Source organism: Ursus maritimus, unplaced genomic scaffold (genome assembly GCF_017311325.1).
Source record: "Ursus maritimus isolate PB19 unplaced genomic scaffold, ASM1731132v1 scaffold_1, whole genome shotgun sequence".
Taxonomy (NCBI): Eukaryota; Metazoa; Chordata; class Mammalia; order Carnivora; family Ursidae; genus Ursus; species Ursus maritimus.
Window position 1 is genome coordinate 91,285,013 of NW_024423343.1, and position 24,482 is coordinate 91,309,494.

At 39.3% G+C, this 24,482-nt stretch overlaps 1 protein-coding gene across 5 annotated transcripts in view; it reads left to right on the forward strand.

Annotated features, from left to right (window-relative positions):
- The first annotated feature begins 603 nt into the window (after positions 1 to 603).
- The window catches only part of MAP3K19 (mitogen-activated protein kinase kinase kinase 19), a 47,220-nt gene continuing 23,341 nt past the window's right edge, over positions 604 to 24,482 (forward strand). For 4 of the 5 annotated variants that reach the window (XM_008695844.2, XM_008695846.2, XM_008695847.2 and 1 more), the window contains exons 1-5: positions 604 to 625; positions 2,318 to 2,433; positions 11,162 to 11,258; positions 22,333 to 22,411; positions 23,341 to 23,600. In XM_008695844.2, coding sequence (XP_008694066.2) covers positions 604 to 625; positions 2,318 to 2,433; positions 11,162 to 11,258; positions 22,333 to 22,411; positions 23,341 to 23,600 — 574 coding nt within the window. The remainder of the gene's footprint in view (positions 626 to 2,317; positions 2,434 to 11,161; positions 11,259 to 22,332; positions 22,412 to 23,340; positions 23,601 to 24,482) is intronic. The other variant, XM_008695845.2, reaches the window with a different exon arrangement.

The following is a 24,482-nucleotide window of genomic DNA, read 5'->3' on the forward strand; positions in this document are numbered from 1 at the left end:
CTCCATTCAACCAGAGCCTGTAAAATAAATATAGCAGCCTAATTTTAAAGAGAGATTCTATGCCATTATACTATTTTGTATGGTAAAAAGCTAGCGGATAGCAGTTAGAGCTATCAAGAAAGTAAGCAGTTAGCTAAATCATTGGAAAGAAAAAAAATCAATCAAGTCAGCTATTTGGAATGATAAGACAACAGTTTACCAGGATGTTTCAATTTTTACTTGATTTACTCATCGTTAAAGAACTATGAAAATTTTTGCCCAAAGTTGGACATTTTCTGCAAATATTGGAATGTTTTTAGGATGGGAGTGGGAATAAGATATACAGCATACTCCTTTTACTTAAAAATCTTGAAAAATTGTCTCTCTCTCATACATTTTGAAGTTATTATTGTCAGCTCCAAACTATGTGATTACTTTTATTTATTTGATGTCAACGTTTTTCTTCTCATATTGGTTTTTTTCAATAGATTTAACTAAATTATCTTTGATGTTGATTCTATTCTTCCTAGAGATCCTAAACTCTGTGATTTTAGTGGAAAATCAGCAATACATTATGTGTCACAAATACAAAGTTTTAGGAAACAGCAGTTACTGGACATTCTAATGAATTCTATGCCAAAACCAGGTAAATACTCCAATTCCACTTTCAAAATTCCCCTTATTGAAAAGTCTTATTAGAAATCTTTCTTTTTCTACATGTATTTTATGGATTCATTTAAAGATATCAAGGCAACAACAATTTATTGAGCAGTGACTATATACAAGGCCCACGACTAGGTATTCTGGGGGATGCAAAGAAATCTAAGACATGGTCCAAACTCCTGAAAGTTCATTATGGTCAGGGACACATCATATAAGTCAGGAGAGAAAGAGCTTGTTGTGAGCTTGAAAGGGGAAAAGGGACATACCATGGTCCTTAAATGCTAGATAAGATTTGGAAGGAAGAGAGGGGCACCTGGGTAGCTCGGTTGGTTGAGCGTCCAACTCTTGGTTTCTGCCCAGGTTCTGATCTCATGGGCTGTGGGATCGAACCCCACCTCAGGGTACTTGCTTGGTGGGGAGTCTGCTTGAAAGATTCTCTCCCCCTTCCCCTGCTTGCTTGCAATCTCTCTCTCTCTCTCTCTCTCTCTCTCTCTAAAAATAAATAATAAATTCTTAAAAAAAGATTTGGAAGGAAGAGAAAAAGAGACAAGGTTTAATATAGGTGGGAAGAAAGAGTCTGAGCAAAGACATAGAAGAATTCACAGAACTTAGTGATGGAAAGCCAACGGAGACAAAAGTCAAGAGAGTTCAATCAATATGATTCCAAAGTTTCAGCCCTGGGAAGGGGGGAGATGGAAAGACAATCAACAAAAGAGAAGACCACTCTGGTTTGGTGAGAATATCGAAGGTAATGGGTTCTAAAGCATTGCATTTGTTGGAACCTTGGGACTTTCAAGTAGCGATGCTCTGTAGGACAGGGCTGTGGGAGGGGATGAGTTGGTATGTTTGTTTGGGAGTTCACTACAAAAAGGAGATTATGAGGATCTGGAAGTGGATAAGATCACTGGAGGATTGCAAGGGGCTGAGCTGAGGAGGCATACCCACAGTTAGAGAGTGGTGGGCACATAGGGACCCAGGGCAGTGAGACAGAGATGAGGGAACTGGGAGAGAGTTGCAAGAAGTAAGGAATGGGAAAATGCCAACTTGAAAGGAGGTTGCAAAGCAGATATGGTAAGGAAGTGTGAATTTTCAATGACAGAATAGAGGCAGAAGACAATTTCAAGGAGTAAGAAATGGAGGATCTGAGTAGAGATAAACCATGTGCAATTTTGTGTCAGTTACAAAATAAATGGAAGAGCCACTGGAAGAGGAAGAAGTTTTCATTGAAGAGTCTGCCCTTATTTGAAGAAGTCGCGATAGCAGGAAGGGGATGCATATGGGAGCACAGTCCCTCAGAAACTAAACAGGAGTTCACCGTTTGGTGTTCAGAACTCTGCCAATTCAATGTGGCTTCAAGTGCTAGACAGAAAATATGCCTGGCCTTGGTAACCATAGAATAAATGTAATTTCCAAGCCCCTTGTTAAGGGTTTCACTTGGCAACTTTGCCTAACATTTGTTTTTTAAATAAACAAAAACCCATCCATTCTGTGGACTCTTGTCCTCACATCCTTTCCTGTGAAAATCATTGCCTGAAGCTTCATCAGGATCCCAGACCACGATTTTAGGAAAATCTTTGACAAAATGGAACTGATTTTAGAACCAAGAGCTGGATCTTCCTATGAAATTGATGGAGATGAGTCTTATCAAAACACATTATTCTGTTTCTTTTGGCAGAAAGACATGCTGAATCATTGCTTGACATTTGTCATGATACAAACTCTTCTCCAACTTATATGATGACAGTTTCTACAAACCAAAATATAATCTTGCAAAGCAGCAGCAGCAGTGAGGTAAGATGTTCTCTTTAAAGAACCTAATAAAAAATGGATAACCTACTCCATCTACAACTTCATTTGTCTTGCTTGAATATTTTATAACAATCATATATTACAATATATTTTAATGTAATCACAAAGTAATTGAAAGCACAATTAATAAGACGGTGTTCCACTAATTAGTCAACTCGGAGTCTTATACATTGTGTATGTACATAACACCACAGAATATTGAACCCATACTAAATAATAAAATATAGCTTGTGTTCATGTGTGTTAAGGTAGAAAAAGAGAATACCATGAATCTGATCAGGTCAAATCCATCAGAGGTTACCACAAAGAAGGTGCCTCTTCTTGGCCCCAGTCACCACCATCCTCCGCCATGATGCATGACTCCCCAAAAAGTCCCTCACAGTACAGTAACAGTACTAGTAACAAACGGTGCAATCCATAGAAAACTGTGGGCTGATAAACAATAAATATAACAAACTGGTAACAGTGGTTGCCTACAGGGAGAGAACTGGAGATGAACTTTGCACTGTGTATTCATTTGTACCTTTTCTTTTTTTTTTTTTTTAAAGGTTTTATTTATTTATTTGACAGAGAGAGAGACACAGCGAGAGAGGGAACACAAGCAGGGGGAGTGGGAGAGGAAGAAGCAGGCTCCCAATGGAGCAGGGAGCCTGATGTGGGGCTCGATCCCAAAACCCTGGGATCACGCCCTGAGCTGAAGGCAGACACTTAACAACTGAGCCACCCAGCCACCCCTCATTTGTACCTTTTCAATTTTTATAAAAAAAAAAAATTGCTACACTACATATTGTTGGTAAGAAAAAAATATGGCCAGAAATTGTTTATTTTTAAAAGTTAATGAGGTGGGTGCCTGGGTGGCTCAGTGGGTTAAACGTCTGCCTACAGCTCAGGTCATGATCCCAGGGTCCTGGGATGGAGGCCCATGTTGGGCTTCCTGCTCAGTGGGGAGTTTGCTTCTCCCTCTTCCCCCCACCCCTGCTTGTTCTCATTCTCTCAAATAAATAAATAAAATCTTTAAAAAAAACCTTTCTTGTTTTGAAATAATTATAGAATCATGGGAACTTATAAAAATAGTACAAAGACGTCCCTTCCCCCAATGGGAACTATTATCATAACTATAGCAGATTGTCAAAACTGGGAAGTTGACATTGACACATTACAATTAACTAAACCACAGACTTTGCTTGGATTTCACTAGAATTTGCATACATTCCTTTTCCTTTCTTTCTCTGTTTGTGTGTGTCTGAGTATACAATTCTGTGACTTTTTTTTTTAAGATTTTATTTATTTGTTTGTTTCTGAGAGAAAGGCCCCATGCTGAGCGGGGAGCCCCCTGGAGGCTGATTCCATGACCCTGAGACCATGATCCTAGGCGAAACCAAGACTCGGTCACCCAACCAACTGAACCACCCAAGTACCCCTGGTTCTGTGACATTTCATTCCCTGAATCACCGGAATCAAAATATGAAATTGTCACCACAAGGGAATCCCTCTCTTCCCTCTTTATAACCACACCTTCCTCTCTTCCCTAACCCCTGGCAGCCACTGATCTGTACTCCAGCTCCATAATTTTGTCGTTTTGAGAATGTCATATAAATGGAATTACTATACATAAAAACTTTTGAGACTGGCTTTTTCTATTCAGCATAATGCTCCTGATATAGATCCAGGTTGTATATATGGTGACTAACATAATATAATAAAAAATATTATTATAAAAAACAAGTTGTATTAAGTTTCTTCACATTGCTAAGTAGTATTCTATGGCACAGTTTACTCAACCATTCACCTGTTGAGAGACGTTTATGTTGTTTCCAGTTTGGGGCTATTAAATATAAAGCAACTATGAGCAATTGTGTATAGATTTCTGTATAAACATACCTTTTCATTTCTCTAGGATACATGTTCAGAAATCCATTTATTGGGTCATATGGTAAATATCTGTGTAACTTTTTACAAAACTGTCAGTTTTCCAGAGTGGTTCTATCATTTTATATACCAGCAACGAATGAGACATCCAGTTTCTCTGTATCCTGACCAGCATTTAGCACTATCAGTATTTTTTATTTTAACCTTCTTAGTAGATGCGTGGCTGTATCGCATTGTGGTTTTAATTTGCATTTCCCTAATGACTAATGTTGAACATTTTTCATGGGTTTATTATTCCCCATCAGCATAAATTGTTTGAACTTTTATCCATTTTCTGATTGGATTGTTTGTTTTCTTACTGTTGGTTTAGAGAATTCCTTATATATTCTGGATATGTGATTTGCAAATATTTTCTACTAGTCAATAGGAAGAACTGGCTTGTCACTTTCACCTTTGTAACATGGCTTTCATTGAACGAAAGTTTTTCATTTTGATGATAACCAATTTATCTATTTTTTATGGGTCTTAATTCTCATGTTGTGTCTAAGAATCCTTTTACTTGATCTGGGTCCTGGTTACACAAGTGTGTTCAGCTTATAAAAATTTATGAATCTATGTACTTTTCTGAATGTACACTACACTTATACTGAAAAGTAATGGCAAGGGGAGGGATACGCTTTCAAATATCTGAGGAAAGAATTGTTTTCAACCTAGGAGTCTATATCCAGACAACTATAAATCAAGTATTAGAGTTGAAGAAAGACATTTTTCAGGCATACTAACACTCAAGCATTTTACTTCTCAAATACTTTTTAAGGAAGCTACTATGAGCCCTATTAAATTAAGGGAATAGAGGGGCACCTGGCTGGCTCAGTCAGTAGAGCATGACTCTTGAAATCGGGATTGTAAACTCAAGCCCCATGTTGGGTGTAGAGATTACCTAAAAAATAATAATAATAATAATAATAAAATCTTAAAACAAAATAAGGGAATAGATAAAAAGAAAGAAGGAAAATTGGACTCATGATTGAGGCGATCTGAAATCTAACACAAGAGAGAGAATCATAGGTATAATGGAGAAGGTAAGTTCCAGGTTGTCAGCCACGTATCAAGTCAAGGGAACAAAAAGCTGAGATAATTTGGGGGGAGGGAGGGGAGAAAAGCAGGATAATGGAGATTTCCAGGAAATGAATGGAACTAATATATTATCTGATATATTTAACCAAGTGGAGAAACCACTGGAGGTTGGGAATATTTAGGCATTAAAAAATAGATAAGAAAATGAGTAAAATGAAACAAAAATTAAAATGGGGTGTAAGAATATGAAATTGTCTACTATAATAAAAAGTCAGTAGGTAATATTTCGTTTTCATGACTCAGGAGATAGCAGAACAATTGTATTATTGAGACATATGGAAGAAAATACCAAAAGAAACAATTAAAAGGCTGGAAGTGGTTACTTCAGAGGGAAAAGGTGGGGAAGGAAACTGATGACCTTTTCATTAAAAGTTTTTTACCATTATTTTTTTTTTAAGATTTTATTTATTCGACAGAGATGGAGACAGCCAGCGAGAGAGGGAACACAAGCAGGGGGAGTGGGAGAGGAAGAAGCAGGCTCATAGCAGAGGAGCCTGATGTGGGGCTCGATCCCATAATGCCGGGATCACGCCCTGAGCCCAAGGCAGACGCTTAACCGCTGTGCCACCCAGGCTCCCCTTTTACCATTATTTGACTTTTTAAAAATATGCAAGTTTGATAAACACTGAAATTAAATTAAAATTAAAATATAGAAATGGTTGGGGGTGCCTGGCTGGCTCAGTTGGTAGAGCATGCAACTCCTGATGTTGGGGTCGTAAGTTCGAGCCCCACATTGGGTGTAGAGATTACTTAAAAATAAAATTTTAGGGGCTCCTGGATGGCTCAGTTGGTTAAGCATCTGCTTTCAGCTCAGGTCATGGTCTTGGAATCCAGCCCCACACCGGGCTCCCTGCTCAGGAGGGAGTCTTCTTCTCCCTCTCCCTCTGCTCCTCCCCCTGCTTGTGCTCTCTCTCTCTCACTCACTCTCTCTCAAATAAGTAAATAAAATCTTTTTAAAAATCTTTAAAAATATATGCATAGAGATGGTTAAATCAGGATTCCTTTGGGGCATGGGATGGGATGAGGTAGAATGGAAATATTTATTTTTAATACTATTATTACTATTTTTTAACATTAAAAAACAGCATAGGGGTGTCTGGCTGGCTTAGTTGGTAGAGCATGTGACTCTTGATCTCGGGGTTGTGAGTTCAAGCCCCGCAATGGGTGTACTTAAAATCTTAAAAAAATAAAAAACAGCATATTGAATACTATTTGAATATTTTCCTTTGTGCATTTATAGCTTTTTTAAAAAAGATTTATTTATTTATTTGACAGAGAGAGAGGGAGAGAGCACAAGCAGGGGGAGCATCAGGCAGAGGGGGAGGGAGAAGCAGTCTCCCCGCTGAGCAGGGAACCCAACGTGGGCTCAATCCCAGGACCCTGAGATCATGACCTGAGCCGAAGGCAGACGCTTCAGCCACTGAGCCACTCAGGCGCCCCCATTTATAACTTTTTAAAACAGGTTAAAAACCAAAAACCAACCGAAGTTGCTTTAGTATATTGGTTCTCCACTGGGGGGGGAGGGGATCTTGCATTTGGCAGCATTTGGAGACATTTTTGGTGTCGCAACTGGGGTGGAGGTGCAACTGGCATCCGGTGGGTAGAGGCGGGTGATGCTAGAGTGCACAGGACAGCACCCACCATGGCGAGTTATCCAGCCCCAAATGTCAGTAGTGGTGAGGCTGAGCAACCCCGCCCAGCAGGACGCTTTGTCACAACATTGAAGGTTGTCTTGGTTTTGGTTACTAATATTACATAGTAATTGAAATAAAATACTAGAGACCAATCTTTAAAGCGACGATCATGCATTAGAAACTGATTTAGAAAACACATTTACTTTTCATTTTTTATGGTATGTGTAAGTAATTTTCTTCTGTAAAAGGACAAACATCCCTTTAGAGCAGTACATTTTTTTCCACGCAATTTAAAAACATTTTTTGAGCCTTCACTCTATATTTTTCTTATTATGATTGAAATAACTTTGAACTCATTTCTGAGGGAGAAATAGACTCTGACTATTGAACTTGCCTTTTCTCTCTCGTGCTTTCTCTAGGGTTTAAATGGTAAAATCCAAGGTCATCCTTCACTTCTTTTCTCTGAATGAAAGCTTGCTTTTCTTTGGCTGTCTGCAATAGGTTTTTCTAGCTTACGAATATAGACAGCTGCCTTGCTTATGGAATTGCCCCCTGAGAGACTTTACAGCCTCTCCCAATCTCCTTTCATCTAAGGAGAATCTTCCTTCCCAATTTAATTATGTATGATTTCTCTGCCTCTTTTCTCTTCTATATGTTTGGGATTCTGTTGTTTGCAGATTAGAATTCTATACTCTTTTTCTAGTGTATCGTTATCTCCTGCATCATTGTCAATGGTTTATGAAATCCATTTATGTTGGGGATGTGCTATTCTAATATTTTCTCTCCTTCACTCATGACTGAGTGTCATTAGTTCAGTTGTCCTCCTTGTGGCACCCAAGAACATCAAAGTCTTTCATATTTAGCGTTCTAAAGGAAATTAGAAAATTCGGAACTGTTCTGTTTTAGAGTCTTCATTTCCTGATAACCTTCAAAGTATATGTTATTCCGTACATCCTTTTTGTGTATGTGCGATGTTTATGGTTTTTCAGTTTATTCTAAGGAAGAAATTGTTGTCAGGTACTTACAGGTATCACATATCTTTTATTTTTTTTCTCATGCAAAACTTACAAATTGGGTTTTGGTATCCTTTCTCTTAATTTTGCTTATGGTTATCGGTTCTTTTCTTTCTGGTCCTTTTTTTTTTTTTAAGATTTTATTTATTTATTTGAGAGAGAGAGAAAGAGCATGAGCAGGGAGAAGGGGCGGGGGGCAGGAGAGAAGGACAAGCAGACTCCCTGCTGAGCATGGAGCCCAACAGGACTCAATCCCGGGACCCTGGGATCATGACCTGAGCCAAAGGCAGACACTTAACTGACTGAGCCACTCAGGTGCCTTCTGGTTCTTTTTTGAGATTCTTTATTTCAAATGTTTCATGGTAGCAAGAAAGCAGAGGGGTTAAGAGCTCTGGAACCAGACTTCAGAGTCTGAGTCTGATTCCTGGCTCTGCAATTGGCTAGTTACATGACCTTGATTAACCTCTCTGGGCCTGTGTGTAAAAAGAAAACAATAGCTCTTACCCTTGAGTTGGTGTGAGGATTAAATTAGCTAATATGTGTAAATGGCATAGAGGAGTGTCTGGCACTGTATATGTAAATGCTCATCATCATCATGGATTTTTGTAGGTAGGTGTGCACGCACCTGCATCTGATCGCAGCTCATTAATCCACAAAGACACCTGATGTGAGAACCGGTTGTGTATTAAGACTTCCATATGAGGGCTGCTGTTTTCCAAAGTTTAGAAGAAAAATGTCACCGAATCACTGTAATTATATGAAATCATAAAAATATATTTTGAGGTCTCATAGAGTGTTCCAGACTAAGGATCCAAGCAAAAACTATATATATGAAGGAAAAATTCAGTGGTCAATAAACATGTGAAACTATCTCTAAACTTTTTTACTAATCAAATTAGGTACATTCAAAAACAATAAGATGACCAATTCCGTATATTACATCACTAAAAATGAAAAGTGATGATAATTGATAAGGGCGAAGATGTGGTAAAACACCCTCATGCTCTGCTGGTAGAGTGTAAGTAGTAAGTGTAAACTTTACTTCTGAAGTAATGTGCGGGGGCGCCTGGCTGGCTCAGTTAGCTGAGCGTCTGCCTTCGGCACAGGTCATGATCCCAGGGTCCTGGAATCTAGCCCTGAGTTGGGCTCCCTGCTCAGCCGGGAGTCTGCTTCTCCCTCTCCCTCTGCCTGCTGCTCTGCCTACTTGTGCTCTCTCTCTCTCTCTCTCTCTGTGTCAAATAAATAAATAAAATCTTTTAAAAATTTAAAAAATAAAGTAATGTGTGTAAAACAACTTAAAGATGCTCATACTCTTTGGATCAATAATTCCATATCTAGAAATTTACTCTAAAGAAATAATACAAAATTAGGCTCTTCATTGCAAGGATGTTTGCAGCACTATGTGTAATAACGAAGAGTTAAAAACTGCCTAATAAGCATTATGGGCTTATATTGTAAGACTCATGGGGTTAACTAAACATTGTTATGACCCTCTGATAGATATTTGTTGAGGGAAAGAATTTACAATTACACTAAAATAACGTTTACTTAGTAAAATGCTATGTAATTTGTACTTGTCTTCAGTGAAAAAGCTGGATAAAACAATGTATGATGCAACTGTATTTTTAAATACTTAGGAAAAAGAGTAAGGAAATAATATTTCCATGTTAATAATGTTTGCTTTTTATTTATAGGATGATAGGAGATTTTTTTTTCTTCTGCATTTTTAAAGATGCTCTTTTGTATTTCTATATATTAAAAAGAGTCCCCTGCTCCCCTTTGTAATTGGATGGGAAGGAGAAGAAATTCGCCACATAGTGGTAGAATTTTTGAAATGCAGAGATCAAGCAGTGAAATTCACAACAGTCTAGTATCGGGGTGAATCAGCCCACATCTCTTATTTGCCATTGACAACCGCGGTGGTCTGAAACAGGGTACCTAACCTTTGCCAGGAGATAGAAAATGCTTTAAAAAGCAGGTACTGCTGAGTAATAGGTATGACTACGAAGTTATTACGATTGAATACCTAAAACATTTTAATGGCAGTGTAAATAAAGGATTTTACTTTAAGTATTTTCTGTGATAATTAAAATGAACAAAGTGGGAAAGATTCCCAAGCTCGATTGGGAATGAATGAATGACATATCAGAGGCTTTGTGATAGACTGCTCACCTGTGTGACGGGCATCCGCGCTTAGGGCAAAGACTTTTTATCCAACAGTTCCATATAAAGGTGGCTCACCCACATAATAGAAGCCAGAGAGCTAATTGTAACTTCTGGGTTAGGAGGGGATATTTTAACTACTACTTGCATCAATCACTGTTCTAGACATTAAATAGGGCAAAACCACCGGCAGCAACAATTTCTAAGGAAGGAACCAATCGACAACAATGAATTCTAATAAGAAAACACTTCTCATTTAGAGAGTTAGGATTACTTTTCATAAATCAAGCTGGTTTTCAACCATGGTTCTTAGCATAATGATTACTTTCTACAAGGTAGAAAGGAAGTTTTTCCTTCCTTGAGAGGTTGCATGCCGTGATTAGATCAGAAAGCTGTCATAGTGAAAACTTTAATCAGCTTTGCTGCCTCCTTTCAGTCTAGAGTTATATCTGTAGCTTCCATATGGGGCAGGGATTTCCATCCTCACGAACTGTAAATGATGCCCCAGGGAGGCATTATGGAAAAGATCATGTTCCTTTGGGGCTGTTCACTGCTGTGGCCAAAGGATTCTTTCTAGTTACCCACCCAGATGGAATTTGTGGCGGTTTAGCAGCCTGGATGCTGACACAATAAAAAGTATAAGATATTGAATTTCTACATGTCTATGTGATTTCAGCTTTGATCTTCATTTTCGATTATGCAATTAATCATGTCTACGTCTGTCTGAGCCTGGTGCTCCAGGAGGAGATACTTTTCCCATTATTTTAGTCCTAAGTTCTTTCTCCAATTTAAAAGGAATCCACAGTGTATAACTGTAGCTTAGAAAAATCACCACTCATTCTGTCAACAAAGTAGTACATTGAATAACTGAGTTGCTATTTCATGATATTGCAGGAGTTTGACCAAGACGAGGACTGCAGTCATTCCATATTGGTTAGTGAAGGAGGAGATCCAAGTCGTGATGGACAAGGTTGGCAACCCAGGACAGAAGGTATCTGGCTTCTGTCCTTGATGCGTTCACAAAGATAACACTGATTATTTGGCTCCCCCCACCCCCCGCCACCCCAATTTCAGTAGTGCTTGGTAGAGAACTTTGAAGACACAGAAAAGCACAAAGGTCAAGAAAACCCGGTCACAGTTCTGCCCTTTGGTCCTTACCTCAATCAGAGTCTTGGCCACTTGCCAGCTAAAATGGCCATCTCTCTTATGTCTCTCTCTTGACTCACCCCACTCCAGCTCAGCCAGCCATTCTCTTCCCCTTTCCCTTTTGTCTGATAATATCTCTCCCCCCATTTCTTTCCCCTCAGAATCTTCCATCAATTCCAGGGACCTGTTCTCTTCCAGAACCAAGCATTTCTCCATCAGCTGTTATCCCAGAGCTTCTCTCTTCAGGAGAAGATGGGGGACCGAACAAGGCACTAAAGCCCCAAGTCTCAGTCTTTTATTCCGTGAGGACATAAGTCTGGAATTTTCCAGAACAACACCCATTCTAAATATGTTATCCTATCATATCCACGAGTGCCTTTGCATTTAACAGACCACAAGGTATTTGCAGATTCTCACTTCAGAAAATAGTCTCCACAGTGATCACAAGGATCTGTCATCTACTCACCTATACATTTCTTCAATTAAATGTTTATTCACACTGCTCCAGTTTCTCTTTGGCAATTTTCTGGCTTCTATTTCTAACTCTACAGGGAGGCTGTCCCCTTGGATTCTTTCCTCTGCAACCCTGTGAACCTCCCCAAACACTGCAGTGCCGGCCCAACCGCTACCTCCTTTGTCTCCCTTATGCGATGCTGCCCTCTCCTGGGCAGCTCCTGCCTCTCTCAAACTCACTTGGAATCTCCTTTCTCCAGGCTGAGGGCGGAGAATAATTTAGTAACATTTGAAATCATTAACACCATGAAACCTGAAAAACCTCATCAAAATTAAAGAATCCTGGCCCTCTTCCAAACACCCCTTGTGATCTAACTTTGGCTTTCGAACACTTCAAAGCAGAGTTCTCAGAACAATAGTGTCCCAAGTACATTCCAAGAGGTTAAATAACGTGTTTATTCTACTCAATTTGGAGATGACCTGCCATTTGAGGTGCAACTAATTCTTCTAAAATAATTTGGAATTTTTATAATCTTAAAATATATAGAATTTTCTTCGTATAGGAGCCATAGCACATATGTAGCAGCTCCACTAAGCTCTTGCTTAAAAATTGAGCTTTTATAAGGGGTTCCAAATTTGAAAGAAGCAATTTTGTTTCTGATGAATTTTCTTCTCATGGTTGGTAGTCTTTACTAGTTACTCTTTTAATTCACAAGTCTGAAATAAAAACTTTTCGGGCACTACTGTGCACTGTATTCATCTTAAGAATCAATAAATCTCTTTAACCCCCATTTATGTGTTTCTAGCGTATTTGAAGCTGTTGATGTTTCAATGCTTGAACACTTTATACAGACTTTATGCATATGCCATATGAATATCTATCCTGTTGTAGATATACACAGTTCACCATTTAGTTTATCTCTGTTCACTGTATTCCATTCAAAAGACAGCATCACTAAAGTATATATATAAACACCCACAGACTTTCACAGCTAAAGATTCCTCCAGCATGTGTTGGCTTCATTATAGGATTTTATAGATGGTAATTTATAAAATACAAGTTATGGCCCCCCCTTAAAAAATCCCTCATCTTTTCCCTTAGTATAAAAATCTTCTTGCATTCGTCCATCAACTATGTTCTTGGAACAATTATCAGATGCAAACCTTGAAGACTACGTTGAGCATGTAAAATTACTCTTTTCATAAATGGAACAAGAACTTATTTCCTAAAATTACTGGGCTTAAATTTTTTTAACACAGTGTGTATCCTTCAGGATTTTTAGTTGTAGATAACAGAATCTACCTTAGTTGAGGTAGAAATGAAGTTTTTAAAATATTAGAAAGCTCACGGACTGTTGAAAAGACAAAGGAGAAGAACAGACTCTAGGTTTGATTGTCAGGAGGAATTCTGGTACCCACATCTCAAAACTGGCTACTCACCCTCATATCACACTGCTCTGCCATGGCCAGGAAGTTGCTCTGATATCAATCTTGGAAATTCATTCACCTGCTGACAAGCACATCAGGAAAAACGATGACCGCATCTTTTTTCATGTAATTCACATGAATCTCTCTCCCAAGTGGGCTTTCTGAACTCTGGTGGCAAACGACACTGGAAAATGTAGTTTAAAAAAAATCTGTGTTGAGATTCACAATTTAGGAAATTATAAAAATGTGGAGAGGGTGTCAAAATAGTTTGAACTTTGATGCCCGTCAGTTTAAACAGAACAAGCAGAAAACACAGGAAAGAAAGACATTTCTGGAGACAATTTTTCATCACTGAATGAATTAGACTGGGCCAATTTTCAGTTTTCATTTTAATAATGGCTGAACATTAGCTATTTAATGATCATTTCCCCACTTTGAATATCATTTTCACCTCTTTTGCGAAATTACGTTTCTGGCTATATTTAAATGTTGCCTCTTAGTTTCTCTCTACTGTAACATTTTCTGGTGGGGTTCCTTTCCCTCTTCTTAAGTGAGAAGCAACTGTTTTACTTCTACATGTGACAGTGCCTCATCTTCTCTGGCCCACTGGGCAGGTTCAGAGGATCCCACGACCATTCACGCTATTCCAGAGACAAAACAGAGAACATTCATCTGTTACCAGCTAATCAGAGTCAGCAGGTTCTATAATCCCTCCCCACCCCCACTGAGGACCAACAGTTAGGATGGGGCCATTAGCTTTTAACAATTTCCACAAAGGCAGGTATTTCTTTTTTATTTATTTTTTATTATGTTATGTTAGTCGCCATACAGTACACCCTTAGTTTTTGATGTATTGTTCCATGATTCATTACTTGATTATAACACCCGTGCTCCATGCAATACGGGCCCTCCTTAATACCCATCACCGGCCTATCCCAATTCCCCACCCCCTCTCCTCTGAAGCCCTCAGTTTGTTTCCCGGAGTCCATAGTCTCTCGTGGTTCATTTCCCCTTCTGTTTACCCCCCTTCATTCTTCCCTTCCTTCTCCTACCGATCTCCCTGCTATTTCTTATGTTCCATAAATGAGTGAAACCATATAATTGTCTTTTTCTGCTTGACTTATTTCACTTAACATAATCTCCTCCAGTCCCATCCATGTTGCTGCAAATGCTGAGTAATCGTTCTTTCTGATGGCTGAGTAATATTCCATTATATATATGTACCACATCGTCTTTATCCAGTCATCTGTTGAAGGGCATCTCGGCTCCTTCCACAATTTTGCTAGTGTGGACAATGCTGCTACGAACATTGGGGTGCATATGGCCCTTCTCCTCACTATGTCCCTATCTTTGGGGTAAATACCCAGTAGTGCAATTGCTGGGTTGTAGGGTAGCTCAATTTTTAACTTTTTAAGGGACCTCCACACTGTTTTCCAAAGTGGCTGTACCAACTTGCATTCCCACCAACAGTGTAAGAGGGTTCCCCTTTCTCCACATCCTCTCCAACATTTGTTGTTTCCTGCCTTGTCAGTTTTTGCCATTCTAACTGGCGTAAGGTGATATCTCAATGTGGTTTTGATTTGAATTTCCCTGATGGCTAATGATTTTCAATATTTTTTCATGTGTCTGTTAGCCATTTGTTGTCTTCATTGGAAAAGTGTCTGTTCATATCTTCTGCCCATTTTTTGATTTGATTGTTTGTTTCTCATGTATTGAGTTTGAGAAGTTCTTTGTAGATCTTGGATACCAGTCTTTTATCTGTAGCATCATTTGCAAATATCTTCTCCCATTCCGTGGGCTGCCTCTTAGTTTTTTTGACTGTTTCCTTGGCTGTGCAGAAGCTTTTTATCTTGATGAAGTCCCACAAGTTCATTTTATCTTTTGTTTCTCTTGCCTTTGGAGATGTGTCATGAAAGAAGTTGTTGTGGCCGATGTCAAAGAGGTTACAGCCTATGTTCTCCTCTAGGATTTTGATGGATTCCTGTCTCATATGGAGGTCTTTCATCCATTTGGAGTTTATCCTCGTGTATGGTGTGAGAGAGTGGTCAAGTTTCATTCTTTTGCATGTAGCTGTCCAATTTTCCCAGCACCATTTATTGAAAAGACTGTCTTTCCACTGGATGTTTTTTCCTGCTTTGTCAAATATTAGTTGCCCATAGAGTCGAGGGTCCATTTCTGGACTCTCTATTCTGTTCCATTGGTCTATATGTCTGTTTTTGTGCCAGTACCATGCTGTCTTGGTGATCACAGCTTTGTAGTATTGCTTGAAATCACGCAACGTGATGCCCCCAGCTTCGTTTTTCCTTTTCAACATTTCCTTGGCGATTTGGAGTCTTTTCAGGTTCCACGCAAATTTAAGGGCTGTTTTTTCCAGCTTTTTGGAAACTGTCATTGATATTTTGATCAGGATGGCATTGAACGTGTAGATTGCTTTGGTAGCATAGACATTTTAACTATGTTTATTCTTCCGATCCATGAGCATGGAATGTTTTTCCATCTTTTTGTGTCTTCTTCAATGTCTTTCAACAGTGATCTGTAGTTTTTAATATAGATCCTTTACCTCTCTGGTTAAGTTAATTCCGAGATATTGTATGATTTTTGGTGCTATTGTAAATGGAATGGATTCCCTAATTTCTCTTTCTTCAGTCTCATTGTTCATGTATAGAAATGCAACTGATTTCTGAGCATTGATTTTATATCCTGCCACATTGCTGAATTGTTTTATAAGTTCTAGTAATTTGGGGGTGGAGTCTTTTGGGTTTTCTATATAGAGTATCATGTCATCTGTGAAGAGAGAACAGTTTGACTTCTCCTTTGCCAATTTGGATACCTTTCATCCCTTTTTGTTGTCTGATTGCTGTTGCAAGGACTTCTAGTACTATGTTGAATAATAATGGTGAGAGTGGGCATCCTTGTCGTGTTCCTGATCTTAAGGGAAAGGCTTTCAGCTTTTCCCCATTGAGAATGATATTCACTGTAGGCTTTTCATAGATGGTTTTTATCAAGTTGAGGAATGTACCCTCTATCCCTACACTCTGAAGGGTCTTAATCAGGAAAGGATGCTGTATTTTGTCAAATGCTTTTTCTGCATCAGTTGAAAGATCATATGGGTCTTGACTCTTTTCTTGTTGATATGATCTATCACACTGATCGATTTGCGAATGTTGAACCACTCTTGCGTCCCAGGGATGAATCCCACTTGGTCGTGATGAATAATCCTTTTAATGTACTGTTGGATTCTATTAGCTAGGATCTTGTTGAGAAATTTGCATCCATATTCAACAGGAACATTGGTCTGTAATTCTCCTTTTTGATGGGGTCTTTCCCTGGTTTGGGGATCAAGGTAATACTGGTCTCATAGAATGAGTTTTGTAGTTTTCCTTCTGTTTCTATTTTTTGAAACAGCTTTAGGAGAATAGGTATTATTTCCTCTTTGAAAGTTTGGTAGAATTCCCTGGGGAATCCGTCTGGCCCTGGACTCTAGTTTTTGGGGAGTTTTTGATCACTGCTTCAATCTCTTCATAATTAATCGGTCTGTTTAGATAATCTATTTCTTCCTGTTTCAGACTTGGTAGTTTATAGGTTTCTAGGAAGGCATCCATTTCTTCCAGGTTGTTTAATTTATTGGCATATAGTTGTTGATAATAGTTTCTAATGATCGTTTCTATTTCCTTGATGCTAGTCGTGATCTCTCCTCTTTCATTCATAATTTTATGAATTTGGGTCCTTTCTCTATTCTTTTGAATAAGTCTGGCCAGTGGCTTATTGATCTTATTTATTCTTTCAAAGAACCAGCTTCTAGTTCTGTTGATCTGCTCTACTGTGCTCCTGGTTTCTAATTCATTGATCTCTGCTCTCATCTTGATCAACTGCCTTCTCGTGAGTGGGTTAGGCCTGTTCTTCTGTTCCAGCTCCAGCTTCTTGAGGTGAGAATATAAAAACTGCATTTTAGATTTTTCTATTCTTTTGAGTGAGGCTTGGATGACTATGTATTCTCCCCTTAGGACTGCCTTTGCAGTGTCCCATAGGTTTTGGACTGACGTGTTTTCATTCTCATTGGTTTCCATAAATTGCTTAAGCTCATCCTTAATTCCCTGGTTTACCCAATCATTCTTAAGCAGGATTATTCTTAGTTTCCAAGTGTTTGAGTTTCTTCCAAATTTCTCCTTGTGATTGAGTTCCAGTTTCAGAGCACTGTGGTCTGAGAATATGCAGGGAATAATCTCAGTCTTTTGGTATCGGTTGAGACCTGTTTCGTGACCCAGTATATGGTCTATTCTGGAGAAAGTTCCGTGTGCATTCGAAAAGAATGAGTAGTCTGTTGTTCTGGGGTGTAGTGTTCTGTATATATCTATGAGGTCCATCTGGTTCAGTATGTCATTCAAAGCTCTTGTTTCTTTGTTGATTTTCTGCTTAGGTGATCTGTCTATTGCTGAGAGCGGAGTGTTGAGGTCCCCTACTATTAACGTATTATTGTCTATATGTCTCTTTATTCTGGTTAAGAGTTGGCTTGTGTATCTAGCTGCTCCCCTGTTGGGGGCATAGATATTTATAATTGTCATATCCACTTGTTGGATACATCCTTTAAGAATAATATAGTGTCCTTCTGTATCTCTAACTACCATCTTTAGTTTAAAATCTAATCTGTCTAATATAAGAATTGCTACCCCAGCTTTCTTTTGAGGTCCATTGGCATGAAAAAATGGTTTTCCATCCCTTTACTTTCAGTCTGGATGTATCTTTAGGTTCAAAATGAGTCTCTTGTTAATATGGATGGGTCATGTCTTTTTAGCCAATCTGCAACCCTGTGGCATTTATGGGAGCATTTAGGCCATTTACATTGAGAGTGATTATTGAAAGATATGATTTTAATGATGTCATGTTGTCTGTGAAGTCTGTTTCTGTAGCTTGTAAATTTCTGTTCTGTATCACTCTTGGGGTCTTTTTACTTTTATAGAACCCCCCTTAATATTTTTGTAGGGCTGGCTTGGTGGTCTCATATTCTTTCAGTTTCTGCCGGTCTTGGAAGGTCCTTTTCTCTTCATCAATTCTGAATGACAGCCTTGCTGGATAAAGGATCCTTGGCTGCATGTTCTTCTCACTTAGTGCTCTGAATATGTCTTGCCAGCTTTTTCTGGCTTGCCAGGTCTCTGCAGACAGGTCTGACGTTATTCTGATGTTCCTCCCTCTGTAGGTGAGGATTCTCTTTCCCCTGGCCGCTTTCAAGATTGTATCCTTGGACCTAATATTTGCGAACTGTACTATTATGTGACATGGAGTTGGTCTCTTCTCATTGATCTTGGGAGGGGTCCTCTCTGCTTCTTCAACATGAATGCTTGTTTGCTTTGCCAGATTAGGGAAGTTCTCAGCTACAATTTGTTCAAGCATCTCTTCTAGACCTCTCTCTTTCTCCACCCCCTCAGGGATGCTGATGATTCTGACATGGAGCATTTCATTGAGTCAGTAATCTCCTGTAATCTACATTCTTGAGACTGGATTTTTTTGAGCCAAGCTCCCATTTTTTTCCTTCTTTTCAATCATCCCATCTTCCAATTCACTAATTCATTCTTCTGCTTCATTTACCCTGGCCGTCAGAGCATCCAGTTTAGACTGCATTTGATTCATAGCATTCTTAATTTCTGCCAGATTCGCTCTCATTTCCACCCTTAGAGATTCTATATTCTGGTTAATATTTCTGTTAATATTTTTTTCAAGCCTACACATCATCTTTACCATTGTTACTCTGAACTCCATTTCTGACAATTTGGTTATATCCATATCCATTAGTTCTGTGGCAGAGGCCACAGTCTCTGTACCTTTTCTTTGTTGGGGGGTATTTCTCCTCCTCGTCATTCTGATGAGGAGAGGTTGTGGGGATGCACAGAGCCCAAATTATTGACCAGGACCCAAGCAATGTGCACTTGTTTTATAAGGACCTTTGGATGTGGGCTTCTTGATTTTTCAGCCTGCCTTCTGTGGGAGGGACCTGCCGCACTGATATTCAGGCAACCCTGTTTGGATAGAGTTGCCCTGTCCCCTGCGAGGGGGGATGGGGATGGGCACACTGAGAGCCGGTATTTCCGGGCTTTTGTTCTCTGGCGGCTTTCCCTGGCGGTTTGCTGTGCCTCTTCTGAGAGTCAGAGCAGCAGTGGCTGTATCCTAGCCTCTGTCTCAGAACAGAGAGATCGCAGTCTGCTCTCCACTGAGCTCTCTTGGCCTCTTTAACTCTGTTTCTGTTGGTGCTGCTAAAAACCCCACAGCGTCCCGGGTTGTGTGCCCCGCAGCCACTCTCCCAGTCCTCGCTCCCAGGGCCTGCACGTCTGTGTCCTTTGTGCTTCTAACACCGCCAGCCGCCCCTGGTTCCCACACGCGCATGCTTCTGAGCTCTCTGTTTCAGTGTGGTTCGAGTGTGCGCTCTGGAGTTCCGGTTTTCAGTCAGGTCTCGCACGTGCTCCCGAGTTCCCAGTTTCAGTCCGGTTGGAGTGTGCGCTCCAGAGCTCTGGTTTTCAGTCTGGATGCGCGTGCGCTCCTGAGCTCCCAGTTTCAGTCTGGTTCGAGGGAGCGCTCTGGAGCTCCAGTTTTCAGTCTGGTCCCACGCGCATTCCTGGGCTCACGGTCCCAGTCTGCTTTCTGGTGGCTACTGGTCCGCGAGTCCGGCCCGCTCCCCAGTGCAGGTGGCTACCGCTTCCCGGCGCCCGAGCAAGGCAGCTCCCTCCCCCTGCCGTTTATCTTCCGATACCTGTGCGCGGTTTCACGGCTCCCCGCTTCGTACCTCAATACTCAGTGATGGAGATGTTCATTTGTAGAGATCCGGATGTATCTTCCCGCATCTCAGGCTGATTTTTTGGGTGTTCAGGATGGTCTGGTAGATATCCAGCTCGACTCAGGGGACGAGCTGAAAAAAGGTCCCCTACTCCTCCGCCATCTTTTTTCTTCTCCAAGGCAGGTATTTCTTATACTTGGTTATTCTTTGTTCCTTGGTTTGAAAAAAGAAATCAACCAATGAACAAACTAGTGAACACATTACATTTGCTTAAAAACATTCTGGGTTTATGAGTTCTCAATAACTGTAAAGTAGAGTCATTCTTACGAACATGTTCGCATGAATACAGCAAAGTACTAACTGCACTCAGCCTTTGTATAGAATATCCTTTTCACTGATGGTTTAGTTATTAGGAATGTATGCGGTATGGTTTTTCTCACTTTAACATGTCAGCTAGGTTTTTGCACTCAGAGATGTTGACAAAAATGTTATGAAAGACATCCATCTTCCTTTCAAATATGAGAGTGGCCTGAGCATGTCATATAACCTCGTGGTTGTGTTTCCTTGTCTAGAACATGAAGGGCTTGGATTAGATGAGCTCTAAGTTCCTTCTAGCTCTGTAATTCCAAGCCTCTCATTTTATGCTGATAAATAGTGTGGTGGTAGGATCTTTGAAAAATGTTTAAGAATATATTGACCACCCCAGGGAAACCTCATTTTTAGAGACGTGTTCCTTGCTATTTTATTAGAAAATATGCGGTCATGTCATCATATTTGGAAAACATGGGGAAAACCGAAGGTAGGTCATTAATGAATTTTCCCAAGGTCACCCATGAAGAGCAGAGGAGAGATGTAGGTCCTGATCTGTCTGATTCATACCCCCTTTGATCTTCTCTGCTCTACTTCTTTCCTACCATTCCATCAGTGGGGCTGATTGAAACCATAGCTCCTCTAGGCAAGGGAGACTCACTAAGTGGCCCTGAGAAATACAGAGAGAGAATTGAACACTGTGACAAACACTGGATTGTTCTAGAAGGATACACCTCACTGTTCCCACAACACCGTTTGTACACCTCTATCACAGTGTTTAACTTGATACACTCTTTGCTTTCTTATTTGCTGTCTTTACTAAGGTCACAGTTGCACCTTGTTTATTTCTGTGTCTTGAGCACAAAGAGTTAGGTTTGGCATATACTTAATAAAAGTTTGTTGAATGGAAAAACACGAACAGATGAACAAGCCTTAAAGTAACATGGTTCACACTAGTTTAACATAAATTTAACATGTTCTATTGTAAGCAAGCATTGATTCTACAAGTTGGAACTTTCTTTCTTAAAGGTTTTACTGGGAATCATTCTGTGGAATCAGACAGGAGTTGACCAAAATTCATATACATGCAAGTTCCCATGGGGTAACATAAAAGATCATTTAAAGTTCACAATGGTGGTGTGAAGTAGATGTCGTTAGCTGCGCTTTACAGAGGAAGTCTTGTTTTCTCCATCCAGGGAGAACGCATTGCTCATCACAAAACTTTATTTTGTACCTGGAAAGTTTTGTTACACACTTTGCTCAGGTATCTGTCAGTCTTTTGTATGTCTTCTTTGGAGAAATGTCTGTCTGTTCATGTCTTCTGCCCATTTTTTAATTGGATTATTTGCTTTTTGGTGTTGAGTTGTATACATTCTTTGTATATTTTGGATACTAACTCTTTTTCAGATATGTCATTTGCAAATACTTTCTCTCATTCACTAGGTGGTCTTTTAATTCTGTTGATTGTTTCCTTTGCTATTCGGAAGCTTTTTGTTTTGGTACAGTCTCAATAGTTAATTTTTGCATTTGTTTCTTTTGCCTCAGGAGACAGATCTAGAGAAATGTTGCTATGGCCAATGTCAGAGATATTACCACCTGTGCTCCCTCCTATGGTTTTTTTATGGTTTCAGGTTTCACATTTAGGTCCTTAATCCATTTTGAGTTTATTTTTGTGTATGGTGTAAGAAAGTCGTCCAGTTTCATTCTTTTGCATGTAGCTGTCGAGTTTTCTCAACACCATTTGTTGAAGAAACTGTCTTTTTTCCCATTGCACATTCTTGCCTCCTTTTTCATAAATTAATTGACCCTATAATTGTGGGTTTATTTCTGGGTTTTCTGTTCTACTCCACATTCTGGAATTATTAAAAACAGATTAGCTAAATAACCAGAAATAAAATACTCAGTTCCCAGTTGCCACTGAAATTCATTACTTTCTTCTTTTTATTATTGTCATGTGTTTCTATAGGTGTTGAGATTATTGTTACTTTTCCAAGAGATGTCAGTTATTCCCAAGAAATGAGCCAAGAAGATTTACAAGAAAACAAGTAAGGAATATTCTTTGAAAGGTTAGACTGAAATTTAAGTACGAAGTGATACTTGTGTGGTAGCCCCCATTTTAGTAATTTACCCTCCAAAAAACACTCTAAAGCAGGGATCATAATAGATATTATTGTGGCAGTAGCAGGATAATACATATTTTAGGCTTTATGGGTCATACTGTTTCTATTGCAATGATTCAGCTCTGTGATGGTAGCTTCAATGTAGTCACAGACAATATGAAAACAAATAGGTATGGCTGTGATCCAATAAAATCGCAGAAACAGACTGAAGGCTGGATTTGGCCCCTAGGGCAGAGTTTGCTGACCCTACAGTGGAGCTACTTAATATGTGATTCTGTGGTCCTTCTGTTACCAATCCATGATGAAGTCAGGACAGAACGTGAAGATGTAAACATTTAAAAGGTTGTATTATAATTTGACCAAGTAATTTTAGGTTCACTGATCTGATCATGAAAAAACTGGGGTTTATTTTCATGGTTTTGATTTTTTGTTTTATTCTTCTAGTAATTCACTTTTATTATGAAAGTGCTACAAAAGTTTCATTCCACAATGGATTGGAAAATTTAAAAACCGGTCCTTTACCAAAGATAGTTCCAGAAGTCCTGAGCTGGCTAATGCCTTTAGAAAAGGAAAATAGTGCATCCCTTATGCCTTCACTTTGCTCCTCTGATTTCTCTGCTCAAGCAAATAGAGACTGGGGAAACTAAACTCTGGGGTGCAGAAGGCAGATGATGTGGGGGTGAGTTGGAGGGTAAAGAGGTTTTGCCCTTTCAAGAATACAGCTCTTCCACTCAGCAGCACCACTTGGAAATATTCTCCAACTTTTCTGGTGATGTCAGGCTGGACTGAGATGTAGAGATCCAGAAGACACAGGGAATGAGTTTTGAATGAAACTGTGTCCTCCTCCCTTTTAGTCAGATAACCCCAGTGCATCGAGAATGGGCACGAGCCCGTGCTGTTTCTCTCCCAAATGAAATTGAGATGGAGGACTTCCGGACAAAGACGTTCACCATGGGGCCTTTACTTCTGAAGAAAGAGGAAAGTTCCAAGGAGCTCTGTGATGAGAATGTGGGCTTTTTGTTGTCAAGACCTTGCTTAGAACCAAACATCTCCACATCTGTAGCCAGAGAAGATGTTCCTCACTTTCTGAAGGGGCAGCAAAGAAAATCTGAAGGTGAGTTCATTTAATTACAGTGATCCCTTTATTCTTCTGCCAACACATATCTATCTATCTATTATCTATCTATCTATCTATCTATCTATCTATCTATCTATCTATCATCTATCTATCATCTATCCATTTATCTATCTCTATCTATTATCTATCTATCTATCTATCTATCTATCATCTATCATCTATCTATCATCTATCCATTTATCTATCTCTATCTATTATCTATCTATCTATCTATCTATCTATCATCTATCATCTATCTATCATCTATCCATTTATCTATCTCTATCTATTATCTATCTATCTATCATCTATCTATCTATCTATCTATCAATCATCTATCTATCTATCCATCTATCTATCTCTATTATCTATCTATTATCTATCTATCTATCTATCTATCTATCATCTATCTATCATCTATCCATTTATCTATCTCTATCTATTATCTATCTATCTATCTATCTATCTATCTATCTATCTATCTATCTATCATCTTTTTCTTGAATGTTTGAAAAATCTTTACCGTGAACTCATATTTAGTTGATGTTTACCTGTGGGAATCTCGGGGGCTTACACGGAGGATGCCTTCCTCCAAGATTTGAGTTTGCTACTCTCTTTAGCCCAAGACTTATTTACCAGATAGCAGCACCGTGCCAGCATTTTCCCTTAGGGCAATGCTGTCTTTGATACTTGCTTGCCACTGTCCTCACTAAGTTGGCCTAAACCTCCGGGGACGAACCTATAGTCCAACAAGATGCATTTATTGGCTTATTGCAATAAGAGGGATCGCATAGCAGAGAAACTCTTAGGGTAGCGTTTTTAGTAGGGTGCATTTCCAGTAGCTTCCTGAGAAAATGTGCATAAATTATATTAATGATA